Below are 17,468 nucleotides of genomic sequence, written 5' to 3' on the forward strand. Positions count from 1 at the left end.
GACGCTATGGGAGAAGAAGAACATTTAATGTCATGCTGCAGTGAGGTGAAAAGAGGTAAGAGATGAATAATTGCATGGTGTATCACGTGAAGTCCCGCATAAGTAAGGTATGATTCAACTCACCCGATTGAGCCCTAACTATAAACTTTATCAAAAGGAAAGTTTTAAGTCTTAAAAGTTGAGACCTCACTTTATATGTCAGGAGAACTATTTTAAATTTAGCATATATTCTGGAATTAGCAGGGAGCCAATGACGAGAAGCCAGTATTTAAGAAATATGACCTCTCTTTCTTGCACCTGTTCACACTCTCCCTGCAGCGTTTTGGATTAATTGGAGGCTTTTTAGGAAACTTTTAAGGGGAAAAAGATAACACTGAATGACAATAGTCTTGCCTAGATGTAATGAATGCATGAACTAGTTTTCCAGCATCAAATTATGGGCTATGGCGACGACCCGCTTATGATACTGATGATAAGTATCCTCATTTGTTCATTCTTTAGCAGAAGGAGGAGGAGGAGGGAGTGAGGGGGTTCTTGGGCTTTTAAAAGTGCTCACATCCCAGTTTCTCCTCTCTCCACCTCCTCTCATTTTGGTGGCGGGGAAGGACGGGAGTGAAAATCTCTACTTCTCATCTGCAGTCGCTTCACCAGTGAGAGACTCCTGGAGGAATTTCGGTCGGGAAATAGATACAAACACCTGCACCTGTGCCGAGGCTTCTTCGAGAACAGACGCCGATTAACTTCTGCAAAACCAAGCCGAGAAGTCTAAACATGAAGTAAGTCCTTTATATCTGTTTTGCAAATTTCATTAGTGTAAAACGCGCAAGCAAAATCGTGCTTTTAGGTTTTCGACTTCTTTTTGTGCCGTGTTTGATATTTGTTTAAGCCTCTGACCTTGCTACGCATGCATTTTATTTCGAAACACCGTTTGCATTTCTATGGAACGAATTTTTTGGATCGTTAAACTTGAAATGCCGAACAATGAGTGATACAGCTTGGTAATACAAAGTAGTGCGCTAACAGCATCACTCAACAACCTCAGCATCACAACGTTACCCCAGAGATGTTTAGTGATAGCATGTGCAGAGCTAGATGCAATAATCGGATGTTGTAAAGAAAAAAGTAGTGATAGCACAATTTAAAAATACTCTAACGCGGTAGGCTAGAAATAGAAGGAAAATAATCAGCACATTGTGCATCAGGCATCAAAGGGGAAATGCTCATCTTGCAGAATTACTTGTTTTCAGGGTTTTGTGTCTTATATATTTAGCCAAATTTGTTATCCTTATGTTGCACTTGGTAAATATATATATATAAATATATATAACCTGTAAGTAAGTAAATAAATAAATCAATTATGGAAAAAAAAAGTATAAGCCAGTGGAAATAACTGTGCCATTAACATGCAATCAATACCTTAATACAAATAAAGTTTTAAAAATTTATTGATTGATTGATGTATTTCCTTTTTTGGTATTTTCTCTTTGGAGAAACAGTTTTAAAGTTAATTAGTTCAGGTTTGAGATGTGTTTTCTCCTCATTTAGCTGTAAAAACGTCACATATATTCAACACAATGTATGAGTGTATGCATCAATTTTCAGTGCTGCATCAGAAATGATACAAAATTCAGCATTTATGTAAAGTGCTGAATCTTGGGGTTACATTCACACTCAATGAGAAAAGTTTGAATTGTTACCTGGTTGTTATCCTGCAGCTCTCCACTTTTGTTTACTTATACAGTCCTTAATTTGAATATTCATATAATAATTGAAAATACCTTTCTCTATAATATAAGTCAGCTTGCACTTGTTCAGACAGCATCACTGAAAGTCTTTTCTTGTCAGTCTCATATATAGGAATTCAAATAGGGTATTATTATTACTATTCCACATGGAAAAAACTTTGATTTAAACTTGGGCAGTTAGGTGAATGTTTGCAATCGGGAAAAGAAAGGCACCAGAACTCATGCAGATCTACTGTTTATTTTAGGGGCAAATTTACATATTAACAAACTACTAAGATCATTTTCCAAAGTCAAACCTTTTTGATAACTCTAAATAAAAAAAAAACAGTCCTTCATTTGAATTCTGTGTAACCAACAATCCTTTATACAGAATCTATTTCTCATTCCAAATTCTGAACATCTAAAGTGTACAGTATCATAATCTGTGAACTTTTTTACTTCTGTCTATTCATCTTCTATATGTGAATCCTGATCCAGCGGTTTAAATTTAGAGGTTTCAGTAGATCAACAGAGTTCTGGAAAGACAATTTATAGCGCTTCTGTTAAAATCCATTAAATACTGATTCACATACTTACATGATCACAGACCATATTACACACTTTTCTTGAAAACCTGTTGCAGAGAAATCAAGACCAACAAGTTGATCTCTGAACATTGCAGAAACTCATCAACTTTGATTTGATATGCAGATTGCTCTGCACATATGGGAGTCACTAAGAAACTTATTCTTTTGACCTTTACATGTAATGTTCACACATTACCTCAAGGAAATGGCTGCTATACAAATGGAATTACTGCATCTGTACAAACCCAGCACATAATAGATTTTAGAGAATGTAACAACCCTTCCATGTTTATATAACCACTTTTACGTAAGGACCAAGGTTTGACTTGGCTAATCTGTTTGTATGGATCAGCTTTACTTTTAATTCTAGAATTGTAAAGGGCATTACAACTTGGTGCATATCTGATCACTTCCTTTCATTTTTTGAGTGGATATGGTAAATGTAATGTAAATGTTGCTGTTAATTTCTATATAAGCATGTGGCAAGTGGAGTTTTCCAATAGGGTAAATTTTAACTCAATCAATTAGTTGTGGGCTCTCAGCAACAGATGATACAGCTGGCTCTCTGTGGGGGCCATAAGCAATCAGGTCATTGTGTTCACTGCCCTTTCCCATAACTTCAAAAGGTGTTGCTTCTCTAAAGCAGCACCAAGTTTTTATCGCCTCCAAAAAGTATATAATGAAACCAGTGCTGTTGTTTTTTCTCACTCTGTCTGAGGCATAAGCCCTTAAAACTCACAGCAGATCTGCCTAATCGGCTTGTGGCACACAGACTACAACACACTCACACAAGTCTAACGGCTGCTGTAGCTAACACCCAGAGACTTGTAGCTTATGGCTTTTGTCACTGCTTTAAAAGTTTTGCCCTCCAGCGCACAGAGTCAGCGGCTAACAGCTAACAAGACATGACTGCTGCCTGAGGCTGCCTGGTGAGCTGTTCCAAATCATTCCTGTGAACTTAACATCTCTCTCAGCACTCAGTCATGCTGTATGGAGCCTCTTTCTTCTTTTCTGCCTCCCCTATTCTCTTTGAGGTTTCTCTTGCTTCCAGCCCTCCCTGGCTACTCCTTGCTTCCTGTCAGATTGTGTCTATTCGTGGTGGGAGGTGGGGGTGTTCAGGTTGCCCCTGGAGATGGGCAGGCTGATTCATTCTAGGTGGTGTGATGTGGGACTGGTGGGATAGGGTAGTGAGGATCTGCCGAGGGGCGACAGGAGTTTACTGTGGGGGTCCTTTCTTAGAGAAAATGGAGGGGTACAGTGGAGGTCAGGTTTGACCAATGATGGGCTGGCAAGTAGTTTTTGAATCCATTCTTAAATCTGAATGACAGCAGCAAAAAGAGGCAGTTTTAGACTGTGTGGTGAAAGGCTTTCGGTGCTACTGAGTTCCTTTGCATTTATTAATTTCGAATCCTTTAATAAAAGTACTTATAAATTCTGTTTAAACTTCTTCTTTTTTCATAATTAATTTGGCCTAATATGACTTTAAAATCTGATGTCAGTTAGCATAAATATATATATATATATATATATATATATATATATATATATATATATATATATGAAAATACTGAAAATACTTTTTTTAAAAAGTGACAGTAACTTTAAACTGTACACAAACTGTGAACAGGTTATCATAAGTTCAGCAGTAACTTACTGGAGGCTAGATAGCAGTAAAATACTGTAAAAAAATTTAACAAATTTTTAATATGTTTTTATTTTTAATACAATTCTTGCAAATGAAATTACAGTACAATGAATTAAATTTACAGCAGCTTTATTGTAAATGATGTTTTTGCTGTAAAAATACAGTAGTAAAATATAGATTTTACAGTAGTAAAATAGACATTATATATATATACATGAAATTACAACCTCTAAGTTGGTTTTGATTGTATTACAACTCAAGGTCCTAGTGTCTTTCAGAAGTGTAGCTTCTTCTACTGATCACTAAAGCACACATACCACAGCTTTAATATGATTCAGTAAGAGAAAAAAATAGTTTGATCTTCACTATTGTGTAAATTCTGCTTACAGCTTTGATGCTAACTAACATAAGTAGATTTGCATGTTCCTTACTGTAAATGAAAGAGCTAAGGAAAGCTAAATCCATCCATTCCCTTTGTACTGCCAGTACAGATCTGGGTCACCGGGGCAGCAGTCCAAGCACAGAAGCCCAGACCGCTCTCTCCTCAGCCAACTCCTCCAGTTCTTTTCGGGAAATACAAACTCTTTCTCCAAAGTGAAAACGATCTGTAAGGGTGAGACTAAGACACCTTTTGGAAGCTAATTTTTACCCCTCGTATCCATAATATTATCAGTTCATCTCATAGCCCATTCCCACCCTCATGCAGATCAATGAGTAAATTGACAGCGAGACCCCAGACACTTGAAATCCTTGATTTGAAGCAGCAACAAATGCTCCTGAAATGCCAAATGCACACTTTTGCAGTTGAGAATCATAGCCTTACACCTGGATGTGCTTGTTCTCCTCGCTGCTATTTGTAAAAGGCTGGAGCATTGATAAACTTAACAGCATCACATCATTTACAAATAGCTGAGGTAGTATTCTAAGACCTAACACAAAAAAAAACTACAAAAAGTGAAAAAGTGTGAAATAATTTTAAAAACTGTAAACTTAGCACTGCTGTCATAAACCTTTAGTGTGTTAAGCTTAGTGTAATTCAAAAGGTAGCTTTTCTTTGAAATTCACAATGACAGAACTGAAATGTCTTCATTTTTGCAAACACTTGTGTGAAGTAGTCAGACTCGAACGTCAAGGAAGGTGGTAGGGAAGCAGACTACGCAGACATTTCAGGTTTCCAAAGGTGAGCAATTTATTTACAGTGAACTTAATTTAATATGTAACTTAACAAAACTTCCCCCCAAATCAACTCAATTAACAAAACTCAACAGCCCATGGATTTGGTAACACAGCTCACCTCTCCTCTCTGCTGCATCTGGTAGAGACTGGCTTTAAATAGGGCCATCAATTTCCCTCCAATTGCCCAGCCTGTACCACTCATTCAAACTGAGGGATCTCAAACTCTACACAGATGATCTAAAAACACGAAACCTCTACACACTTCTAAATGTACATTTACACAACTAAATGGCAGTATTAACTAGGGCTGCCACAAACGATTATTTTGATAGTCGACTAGTCACAGATTATTTTTGTGATTAGTCGACTAATCACATCATGCATCCATTGGATGTACAGCATACAGCTTATTGCACCAGCAGCATCTGCTCTTATATAACTATCATTAGCTTACAGCTTTAAGTTTTTAAGGTATGTGCTAACTAAAAATAAAGACAAGATGATAGTTTATTAAATTTTAATGAAATTTGCAGATTGTTTTGGTGAAGTTTAATAAACTCCTTGCTATCTAAAATATAACGGGACACCGGAGTATATTCTCGAGCATCTCACACTTCTGATAATCAGTTGTCTGCTTGACGTTTATTCAGCTGTGCAAAAACTATAACTTTAATCTCAGCCAAACTGATTTACTCAGGAACAAATAAAATACTAAAAAAGGCCAAACAATAACATTTTTAAGTTATCTAAGCGACTTATATATGTTTAACCTGAGTAGCGAAAGACAGCGGTGGGTTTGAAAACGATTTGCCAGAGTCCGGTGTTCTCACGGGCTCTAGTGAGCCTTGCCCCCGGCTAGCTATCGAGCTAGTGGGTAACAGATGTCTCCGAAAACGTCAGAGCGCTTTTGAAAATATGTGGCGTCTTGATAAACTGAGCAGATATTTGAGGTTTACACAGCTACATTCTCACCTAAAAATATGTTAAACGTTTATTTTGTGACCCAGAAAGAATAATAAGAGTAATATTAAAACGAACTAGCTGCCGCCATTGTTGGAAACTGAGCTGGGCCGCGCTATGAATTCTGGGACAGAGCTACTTCTTCTTTGGGGTTTAACGGCAGCTGGCATCCTTGTACATGCAGTGCTGCCATCTTCTGTTTCAGTCCGTTATTACACTCTTAAATCCTACTACTTATTCCTGCATCTTTTGTGATCTTACAAAGCTTCAAACGACGCGTCGACTATTAAATCAGTCGTCGACGACTTTGATAGTCGACGTAATCGTGACTAGTCGACTAATCGTGGCAGCCCTAGTATTAACGAAAGGAAAAACATTCAACAAATCCCTTTACACCTTAACACCAACAAAAGGAAGCATCTCTATGGAAAAAGAAACCCCTCCACTTGGTTTGACCTACTGATGTCTTATGTGACATCATCAGGACTTTAAAATGAGGAAATGCTAGGCGGGCGTTTCCCCACACCTGACCCTCATGAATACTGAAAAGACAAAGTAAGTATGAACAAATGACTTAATCTGTAACATAATAAAATATAAAGAAACATGTAACTGAGTATTTGCCTTAATTTGCAGAATGTTTGATTTGCCGGCAACAAAACGCTTACACAAACAAACCCGGGATAGTGAGTGAAGCAATGTTACTTGACAAATAGAAAATCATAGCAAATACATAGAAACAGAATAATGTGTACAATGTGCAAAAAAAAAGGTAAACACATATGGGACAAATGGAGAGCATTGCAACTGCTCCTCCACTTTGTCACAACTTGACTGTGGTTGATGCTCTAAAAATGCAGTAATGCAGTCAACCCGTTTACAGAAATGTCAGCATGTGTGCTGCATCAGCCCTCTCATCACATCCTGGGTAAAGTGACAAATGGGCCAAACTCTCACAAAGCTGGTGCAGTCCTTAAGAATGTAGTTCACCCCCTCTACCTCCTTCCTCCCTTCCAGCCTCAAATGACCTTTCCTGGCATACTTAGCGGTCAAACATCCTCTCTCTTGGCCCTCACTGCATTTCCCTTAAGGTGAAGTCACTGACTATTCAGTCACTTGTGATGCCTGACTTTGCACTTCTGTTGTTGACCAGAATGCATCCATTGCCTGGCAAAAAAGAGCTCTCTCTCTCTTGTTATTTCTCCTTCACTCTGTGTGTCTCTATAAACTTCATGCCCTGTGGAAATGTGGTCATGGTGGGAGGCTACGCCCACAGAGGAGCTGAATTATCAAGTGAGGGAGACAGATAGCTGATAGTTTGCAGAAAGTTTCACATCAGTGTGACCTGAAGATGAATAAAATGAGCATGGAAGACGCAATTACTGTCTTATTTATTCAAGCTTGTTCAACTATTATAGAAGTTATTAATGTTAGAATTTGAAATGATCTTAATAAAATATCTCTTTGCGTGACTATATCCACTGCTTCTTCTTTTTTTTCTTTTTACAATATTTTCATATTTGTATGCTGCTTTTTATTCATTGATACTCTATGTGAGACATCTAAAGCTCTCGCATCTCAGATTTTATCAGCAAGTCAAGCTAGCTGGTGTTGTGCTCATTTAATAAATCCCAGTTTTGTAGATGAGCTGTTGACATCCCAGTTATATATATATATAAAAAAACAGCAACCAGTAAGATTGTGGGTGAAATTGGAAATGCATTTGCTTTTGACAGCCTTAGTGTGTCATGCAAAGTGTTTTGCTTTTGGTTACTTTGCTCATCAAATGTGTGAACTCTTTAACAGTAACACTTAGTAATATTACATATGCAAAATTCCCATTGACAGAATTGAGTTCTATCTATTTGGCCAGGAGATATTGAAGTCAGCCAGTCAAATAAGCTAATTGACTAAAAAGTGTCAGACATCAGCATTTCATTTGCAACTATGTTTAAACCTTTTAAGATTATAGCTGGTAATTGAGCAGACAATCAGTCCACATATTTATTTTTTGTAAAAAAAGTGAAATAGTTGGTGCAATAGAATAGACAGAACTGAGTATCGTGCTTCGTAATTGGCATCGACACTGAAGCCAGCCCAGGCTTCAATGCTGATGCCAGCGACAGATGGGATTTCTTGAGGAGCAGCTGTTGGAGACCCTCTTTTATAGTGATGATGTACGCTAAACAAAAGCAGTTGAAGGGACTGTGTAAATTCTGGGGTAAAATATTAAGTTGCATAAAATAAAAGTACTCATGTAAAATCAAACTTGTTTGAATTGTCTAAATTATTAAATTAATAAATTATTTATTTTGTTACCCACACCTTTTTATGTGCTGAGCTGTACTTTGGTAATCTTTATGTAACATGTAAATGTTTCTCAAGGGCACTCTTTCTCATATGACAAATTTTTAGTGTATAGTGAATTTCACTTTTCTTTTCTTTAGCCCGTTCCCATTTAAGTTTAGTTGATATCGGTACCTGTCAGTCTAAATCTCTGTTCTGTTAAATTGATTTGAACGGCCAGCTTTATCCCATGTGGCATTTCTCCCTTCAAAGCCTTCAAAGCCTTCATATTTATCCATTATAAGAGCCTTTGAGCGATTATTTATTAATCCTGTTTTGATTAGAAGTCTGTCCCTGCTGAGACTATAAAACAAACTTCAGTTTCTCTCGTCATCACGTGTTTAATACTCCTTTCAGTCAAAAGAAAACGTTCACTGACACAACTGTCTGATTCCAGAGTTGCATATTCATCTTCAGCTAAGGCAGACAGACAGTCCAGCTTCTTCTCCTCTCCACAGGCAACTTGTAAAAAGAGCTTGCATAAAAGATCTAAGAGTCTGAATGAACCATTTACTCTCATTCAGCCTCATTTATTTCCTCCTGTCGAACCTCTCGTTAATGCAGACCCGCCGGCGAAGTGATGTCAGGTTTTGTCCCCTGTGGGAAGGAGTGACCTGCTCGGTTTTTGCTTGGTTGTGGTTGAATCATCTGGCCAATAATCTGCCATCTGTTGATAATTCTAACTAAAAAAAAAAGAAATAGAAGAGGTTTTGAATTTAATTGTTGCTTTTTCTTCTCAACGTAGCTTTAGAAATAAATTACAAACTCATGAAGGTTTTTCTTTACTAAAAAATGGATTATAAGACTATTTCAAGTCCTAAGGCCACAAGCTGTTACAGTAGAAATTAAAGTATAATCAATAACTGACTGAGTTTTGGTCTTAACTTGCATGAAGAGTTCTTGAGAAAAGAATGTAATATTATAGCTCGGCAGCCTGTTTGCAACTCTTCGTAATATAAAGGCCTTTTCCTCTTGGATAAAAGCCTTTCACACTTTGTTTGTTAGCTGCCATTGTGAAGAAAAAGCAGAAAGGAGATAACATAAAATGGTGTATCATACCCTTAGGACTACCAAAAATACAACAAAGGAAAACAGGACACCAAAAGCAAAAGACAATATGCTCAGGGTAACACGGGTGCTAATAATGGTAAATCTAGTTAAGCTGGAGGTTGGGTTTCAGTCTGACCCTCCGGGGAGTTTTCTAGAAATCAGAATTCAGCTCACACTCCACAGCTCCTGAAGTCTGACTCACAGCAGCCACAAAGCTCCAAGGACACACAGGCAGTCCTTCTCTCTGTCTCCTACACACACACTCAGACTCACACACAAAAGCGAAAACACCCGGGTATGTTTGAAAAGCTAGCTTTATGGGAACATTCATTCACATAATACATTGCATAGACCCTTAAAATAACCTTAACTATCACAACTAACAGTCTAACTGTGACTTGAAAAAAAGTCTGTAAAAAATTGATCCTAACCTTAACCCTAAAACCAAGTTTTAACTCTCAAACAGGCCTCGAAAGGGTTGTGAGAAGGTTGCCACTGTAATTGTAATTTGAAGACTAAACTAACATCAAGCTCAAACTAAGAATAAGAATGATAATTGTACAAACACACTCCCACACATACAAGTTCAAAATATTTACCCAATATAACTAAAAATTAGTAACACAAACAACAGTGCTGATGAAAATATTTGATTGTGACAGCCGGTCACGAACAAACTTGTTCATAATTAATTTATATAAAAAATTAATCTGCACAACTTGTTTTAATATTATTCATCATGACTCAAGGTTTTTTTTTCTCAGAACACCTGGGTGTAGTTTCCCATGAATATCATGAGCTAAATAATTAATAAATTTGTTCTGTTTTTCTGTATTTTCTGATTCTATCCACAAATAGCATGATTCTTTTTCCCACATAGTCAATAGAAAATGTAGTGAGAAATTGTAAAAAATGGTTGAAGCACTTCACTAAATGCATGGCTGACAGCTGAAAATCATTTTCTTAGAGTAAACAAATAAAACTATTAGTTATAAACACAATGAATCTGGCTAGCTAAAGTAATGAAAAAAGCTGGAAATCATTAACTAAAAGTCAATCAGATGAAACAGCTGAAGCTGTTCTATCTCAGTGAATCATTATTCTTGGAGAATGCATCACTGAAGTATGCAGGCCCAGTCTTAGCCTCTCGTGGCTTTTAGTTTATTCTTGAAGGTGTTATTATAATAATATTATAAAAAGTCATTTGTGTTTCCTATCTGCAGTGTTCTAAATTGTATCTTTTGTGGTTGTATCAGCATTACTTTTGATGGCTACACTCATCATTCTCTCATTTTTTCCTGCAAAGATGCTCATGTTATCTGATCACTGGCTTTATTAGACAGTTTAAACATGATATGAAAGCAGGTGTCACTACCCATCTGCTTTGAGTTTGATGAATCTCTCAAATCAGTGCGTGTCTTTTTTATTCTCTCCTTAGTGGGACACTCATATTTGCAGATACTTGCTGTCAGGTGTTGTGGAACAGCAGCTGCAGCTGTCTACAATGTCATGAACCAAGAATGCTTAAAAAAGGATAAAAGTAGTGCACTCTAAAAAGTTGCCTTCAAGTTTTTTAGTGAGGCTGCATCATTGGCACAAGAAGTCAAGTTCACGCTGTTTTGTAGTTCTTTAAAAGCTGCATTTCAGCGGCTGACATCAAAAGAGTTTGACCCTTTCAAAAACGGGTAACTGCAGTTGTCATTTTTAGTAACAAATAAAAACCTAACAACAAACAAAATAGAAACAAAAAAGAAAACTGAAAAAGTGTCAATGTTTAAAAAAAGCTTTTCATCGGCTTGTGAAAGTGAAGTTACCAAAGACATGCAAGCACCTAAGTAGCTCTGAATGTTACATCATCCAGAGAGAAGAGTTATCTGTTTTTACTGTTGTTTTATTTTTTTGGCGCTTCTGTCAAAATCCTTCACAAGGCTAAAACCTACAGTCTTCTAGGTATCAACTCTCTACTCCCTCTTTAAAGCATATTAGCTTTTTTTTTTTTTACATTTACGTTTTTAGAAAGCACTTACATACTATTTATAGTGTTTTGTTTTGGTGCTCCGCTGAGTATTTGGCATACAGTCACCTGGGAAGGCTCAGTGATGTATTTTAACAGGTTTTGGACAAAAAATGAGAAACAAATGATAACATGTAAAACATTAGATTAATTCACAATATTGTCAGAACCTTTGCTTCTTTCGCACTTCAACTCATCATTTATTTTTTTTAATTTAATTAGAATTTTTGGTTTGTTTGTTTGATGAAAAGAGATTTAAATTTAATGCACTGGGTACTATAACTGAAAGTGAAGATAGGGCATTAGGAAGTAGTATGCCTAAAAGACATGTTGTTCAAACTGGAGAACTCCTTGTCATATTCAGGTTCGCACATCATGCCCCTCTGTCTCCTTTCTTGTCTTTTACCCACAGGCTGGATGCGCCTCTGCGTGCGCTGCTGTGCGCCATCTGTTTCTTTGTCCTGCTATCGCCCTCTACTTCCCTCCATGAGCCTGGTATGCACCTCTCCCTCTCTATCTCCGTCACTTTCACCACTGCCATCCACTACTGACATCCACAGCTTCATTAAATCACACCTGACCTCTACCATTTTAGGGCAGTAGGGTCCTCTTTAATCATTTGATGTCATTTATTGTTTTTGCTGACATGCACCCTGTGGAAGCCATGCTCAAAGGTATCTGAGTGTTCCAGCTAAAAATCAAGGTTACTTGATACCGCTATGTAAATGTAGCTCTTTTGTTGTGTCAGCAAAAGAATAAGAAAATTAAAGAAAAAGTCATCAAATGGCTCATTTTGTATATCAACAGGCAATCCCTTAACTTTTCATCTAGTACCATCATCAGGATGAAAGCTCTAACTGTATTTAGCTAACATTAGCATTTTGTTAAAACATCATTGTGTCTACGTTTAAGAGAAGTGGCTGAGCCATGTTTGTGTGTCCCTAATTTATATAATATTACTAAAACACAATTGTCATCAATGAATAGTATGTATAATAACCTAAGAAGTAGCTAATTAAAATTGACCTTTTATGCTCATTTCTAGTTTCATTTCTTTCTTATTCTTGGGCTCTCCTAGAGCAATTTTATGTGATTCACATTTCCTTCTGGGTTTTGGTGCACACCCTCGGTTCCTCCACTGTCTGACAAACATGAATTAAATGTAATGTCTCCCTCTCTTTAAGTCAACTTTCCTCTGCTTTGGTGATTTTTGCAAACATAACAGCAGGTGGGTGATACTGTCGTGTTCACAGCCAAAGCTGTGTGTCTGAAATGAACACATTAGTATCCTTTTTTTATACAGATAAGAGTAGAAGAAACTGTCTGAAACGGAGCATTCTGACCAGTCTAAAATCTGAGCTTTTCACTCCCAGAGACACCGACACTGTTATTTAAAACCTCAGCCATGTTTCATATTTTACCCACCAGAGTTTGATTTTGAACTTACCAGTGACTGAATCACATCATTGTCCGCAAACATCACAGTCCACGGAGACTCCTGCCTGCCCACATCTGTCAGCCTGTCCATCACCATCGCAAAGAAGAAAAGGCTCGGAGACAATTTCTGATGTAATCTCGTGCCAACCTGAAATTCATCTGTCACTCCTATCACACACCTCAGCACTGTCTCACCATCCTCATACATGTCCTGCACCAACCTCAAATACTTTTCTGTCACTTCTAACTTCCTCACACAATACCACAGTTCCCCTCTTGGCACCCAATCATATGCTTTCTCTAGATACACAAAAAAACAGCGCAGCTCCTGTCAAAGCAAACATCACATCTGTAATGCATGAAGCCATATTACCGCTCACTGATCGTCACCTCTCTCCTTAACCTAGCTTTAACACCTCTGTCATATATCTGCATGATATGGCTCATCAACTTTATCCCATCTGTAGTTATTACAGTGCTGTACATCACCCCTGTCCTTGAAAATCTGTACCAGTTCACTTCTCCACTCCTCCTCTCACTCTCCAAATTTGTGTTCAGAAATCTGGTTTAAAAGTCCACTACCCTCTCTCCAAGACATCTCCACACCACCACAGGCATGTCCTCTGGACAAATCACATTCCTAGTCTTCAACCTCTCCGAAGCTGCCCTCACTTGCTTCGTAGGAACCGTTTTTTCCATCTGTCTTATTCTCTCTCTCATTTTCATTCCTCAGTTCCTCAAACTACTTCTTCAACACTCTCAATACACTCTCTTCACTTGTTAGTATGTTACCACATATATCTTTAATCATCCTAACCTCCGGCACATCCTTTCAAGTTCAGTCTTTCTATCTAGCCAAATGCTGCAAGTCTCTTTCTCCTTCCTTAGTCTCCAGCCTCACATACAAATCACTATAAGTCTTTTTCATTTTTTTACCACCTCTCTATTTGCTGTAAACCACAGCCTCAAATTACTCCTTCACTATCCTACTTTTTCTTTGCCAAAATCTTCCATTCAATTCTTATCTGTACTTTCTCATTCCATCACCAAGTCTCCTTATCCACTTTCCTTTGTCCATAGGATATACAAAACACCTTCTTGGCAGCTTCCTTCATCATGCATCTGGTAACTCTACCATATCACCTAATTTCTTCCTCCTTGAATTCCCTGCAACATTCTTCCTTCTTCAACTTCCACTATTTCATCCTTGGATCTACCTTCACTCACTACCTCTTCTTCACGTCCAAGGTCACCCTACGCCTAGTTTCATTTTACCCCGAATCCACCTTGAAATGTGTACACTACAGCCGCATCACTGCTCTCTACTGCTTCAGTGGTAGATAATGCAAAGATTGTGGTAGTGAAGGTGAATATGCCTGGGGTCAGCCGGTGCATAAAAGAAGTGAAGAAGAGAGTGTGTCAAGGGTGATATGTGACAGAAGGATAGCAGCAAGTGTGAAAAGGGCAGTTTAGAAGATGGCAGTGAGACCTACACTATGATGCATAGTTTGGATATGGTAGCAAAAAGACAGGAGGTAAAGCTAAAGGTAGCAGAGTTGCACAGTGACCAGATATGAATATATATATAAGGGGCATCTCAGGTTGAGCATTTTAGAGAGAAAGTTAGAAAGGCATGGTTGTGAGGGTTTGGATATGTGCAAAGGATAATGAAGATTCATGGATGTAATAAAGGAAGACATACAGCGGTGATGGAAGAAATGCTGGGAAAAGACTGAGATGCAGGCAACCCAGTCAGTCAGTTTTTCTTTGTTGCAGGCAACAAGGGACAAACTGGGAGTTCTAAAGCTGCTCCGACTCTGTGTCTGTGCTTAACACACAAACATGACAGTGGTCTTGACCTTCTCAACTGATTCTTATAAAAAATTAGAGTGCATTACAAAAGGTCGCTTGTTACTTTAAAGCTTGCCTCTTCTCAGATGATTCGAAGCTTCTCCATGTAACCATCCCCGCCACCCAACCTGTGTTTGCGGTGCTCGGTGGCTCTCTGACTTTACCCTGCCTGGTGTCTCTGGCACACCCTCCGCCATCCCCCTCTACCAATGGTCGCCACGCTGTGCTGTCTGTCCCCCGGATTAAATGGAGTATCCTGAATCATGGCATGGAGACAGAGATCCTGGTGGCCCGTGGTGACAGAGTGAGGGTCAGTGAGGCCTACAAGGAACGGGCCTCTCTGTTCAACTATGCCTACTCCCCCGCTGACCTCACCCTGCGTCTTGAGAGCGTGAGGCAGAACGACACTGGTTTTTACCGCTGTGAGGTGCAGCAAGGTCTCGAGGATGCTAATGATGTTGTGCAGGTCAAGGTCAAAGGTGAGACATGTATATATATTTTTTATCAGACTGTCAGTCAGCAACATAATATAATGTGGTCAATAAATGAGCATACTAAGAATTTCTCTTTTAAAATTAAGCTACACTTAAATTATTTATGAATTAATGGCCATGGACCAAATACCATGAACCTGCAGTGTGTTCGGAATCGTTTTAGAAATATACTGTTCCTTCTACTTTACTCTTAGCTGCTTTCACACAGTGAATAACACGCAAATGTAATTTCTATCAATGAAAGTCATGAATCTGTTAGAAACAGACTTATTTACACATCTGATGGTTAAAGAGAAAAATATTTACAGTGGGGCAAAAAAGTATTTAGTCAGCCACCGATTGTGCAAGTTCCCCCACTTAAAATGATGACAGAGGTCAGTAATTTGCACCAGAGGTACACTTCAACTGTGAGAGACAGAATGTGAAAAAAAAATCCATGAATTCACATGGTAGGATTTGTAAAGAATTTATTCGTAAATCAGGGTGGAAAATAAGTATTTGGTCACCTCAAACAAGGAAAATCCCTGGCTCTCACAGACCTGTAACGTCTTCTGTAAGAAGCTTTTCTGTCCCCCACTCGTTACCTGTATGAATGGCACCTGTTTGACCTCATCATCTGTATAAAAGACACCTGTCCACAGCCTCAACCAGTCAGACTCCAAACTCCGCCATGGCCAAGACCAAAGAGCTTTCGAAGGACAACAGGAAAAGAATTGTAGACCTGCACCAGACTGGGAAGAGTGAATCTACAATAGGCAAGCAGCTTGGTGTGAAAAAATCAACTGTGGGAGCAATCATCAGAAAATGGAAGACATACAAGACCACTGATAATCTCCCTCGATCTGGGGCTCCACGCAAGATCTCATCCCGTGGGGTCAAAATGATCATGAGAACGGTGAGCAAAGATCCCAGAACCACACGGGGGGACCTGGTGAATGACCTGCAGAGAGCTGGGACCAAAGTAACAAAGGTCACCATCAGTAACACACTACAACGGCAGGGAATCAAATCCCGCAGTGCCAGACGTGTTCCGCTGCTGAAGCCAGTGCATGTCCAGGCCCGTCTGAAGTTTGCCAGAGAGCACATGGATGATACAGCAGAGGATTGGGAGAATGTCATGTGGTCAGATGAAACCAAAGTAGAACTTTTTGGTATAAACTCAACTCGTCGTGTTTGGAGGAAGAAGAATACTGAGTTGCATCCCAAGAACACCATACCTACTGTGAAGCATGGGGGTGGAAACATCATGCTATGGGGCTGTTTTTCTGCCAAGGGGACAGGACGACTGATCCGTGTTAAGGACAGAATGAATGGGGCCAAGTATCGTGAGATTTTGAGCCAAAACCTCCTTCCATCAGTGAGAACTTTGAAGATGAAACGAGGCTGGGTCTTCCAACATGACAATGATCCAAAACACACCGCCCGGGCAACAAAGGAGTGGCTCCGTAAGAAGCATTTGAAAGTCCTGGAGTGGCCTAGCCAGTCTCCAGACCTCAACCCCATAGAAAATCTGTGGCGGGAGTTGAAAGTCCGTGTTGCTCGGCGACAGCGCCAAAAGATCACTGCTCTTGAGAAGATCTGCATGGAGGAATGGGCCAAAATACCAGCTACTGTGTGTGCAAACCTGGTAAAGACCTATAGTAAACGTTTGACCTCTGTTATTGCCAACAAAAGTTATGTTACAAAGTATTGAGTTGTATTTTTGTTATTGACCAAATACTTATTTTCCACCCTGATTTACGAATAAATTCTTTACAAATCCTACCATGTGAATTCATGGATTTTTTTTTTACATTCTGTCTCTCACAGTTGAAGTGTACCTCTGGTGCAAATTACTGACCTCTGTCATCATTTTAAGTGGGGGAACTTGCACAATCGGTGGCTGACTAAATACTTTTTTGCCCCACTGTATATGGAGTCAAGGTTTTGCTACTTGAGATTTAAAACATCTGTTTTTATCTGTTTAGCTGTGAAATCTTCCTACTGTTAACAGTATGATGATAGATACTACACAGATATACCCCCAGCATCACTTGTCCATGAATGTTGTTTTCTGGGCTAAATCTGGTCTTTAGTCTGAAACACTACAGGGAACGATTGAATTCAACATAATTCCAATCATTTAAGGCCAGAATCAGGTTAGCTTTGGTTCAGAGGTGAAAGTTTAGCAGATTTGGAGTTTAT

General features: G+C 38.7%; 1 protein-coding gene across 3 annotated transcripts in view; it reads left to right on the forward strand.

The window, feature by feature from the left end:
- Positions 1 to 557: 557 nt before the first annotated feature.
- The window catches only part of bcan (brevican), a 32,577-nt gene continuing 15,666 nt past the window's right edge, over positions 558 to 17,468 (forward strand). Inside the window, exons 1-3 of one of the 3 annotated variants that reach the window (XM_087848392.1) lie at positions 558 to 776; positions 11,915 to 11,997; positions 14,862 to 15,269. In XM_087848392.1, the coding sequence (XP_087704518.1) occupies positions 772 to 776; positions 11,915 to 11,997; positions 14,862 to 15,269 (496 nt within the window). In that variant the 5' untranslated portion in view covers positions 558 to 771. Of the gene's footprint in view, positions 777 to 11,816; positions 11,998 to 14,861; positions 15,270 to 17,468 lie in introns of those variants that run through there. The other 2 variants (XM_087848393.1, XM_087848391.1) reach the window with 2 other exon arrangements.

The sequence above is a fragment of the Neolamprologus brichardi genome, chromosome 11 (genome assembly GCF_056152115.1).
Source record: "Neolamprologus brichardi isolate AB-2024 chromosome 11, ASM5615211v1, whole genome shotgun sequence".
In the NCBI taxonomy this organism is placed as follows: domain Eukaryota; kingdom Metazoa; phylum Chordata; class Actinopteri; order Cichliformes; family Cichlidae; genus Neolamprologus; species Neolamprologus brichardi.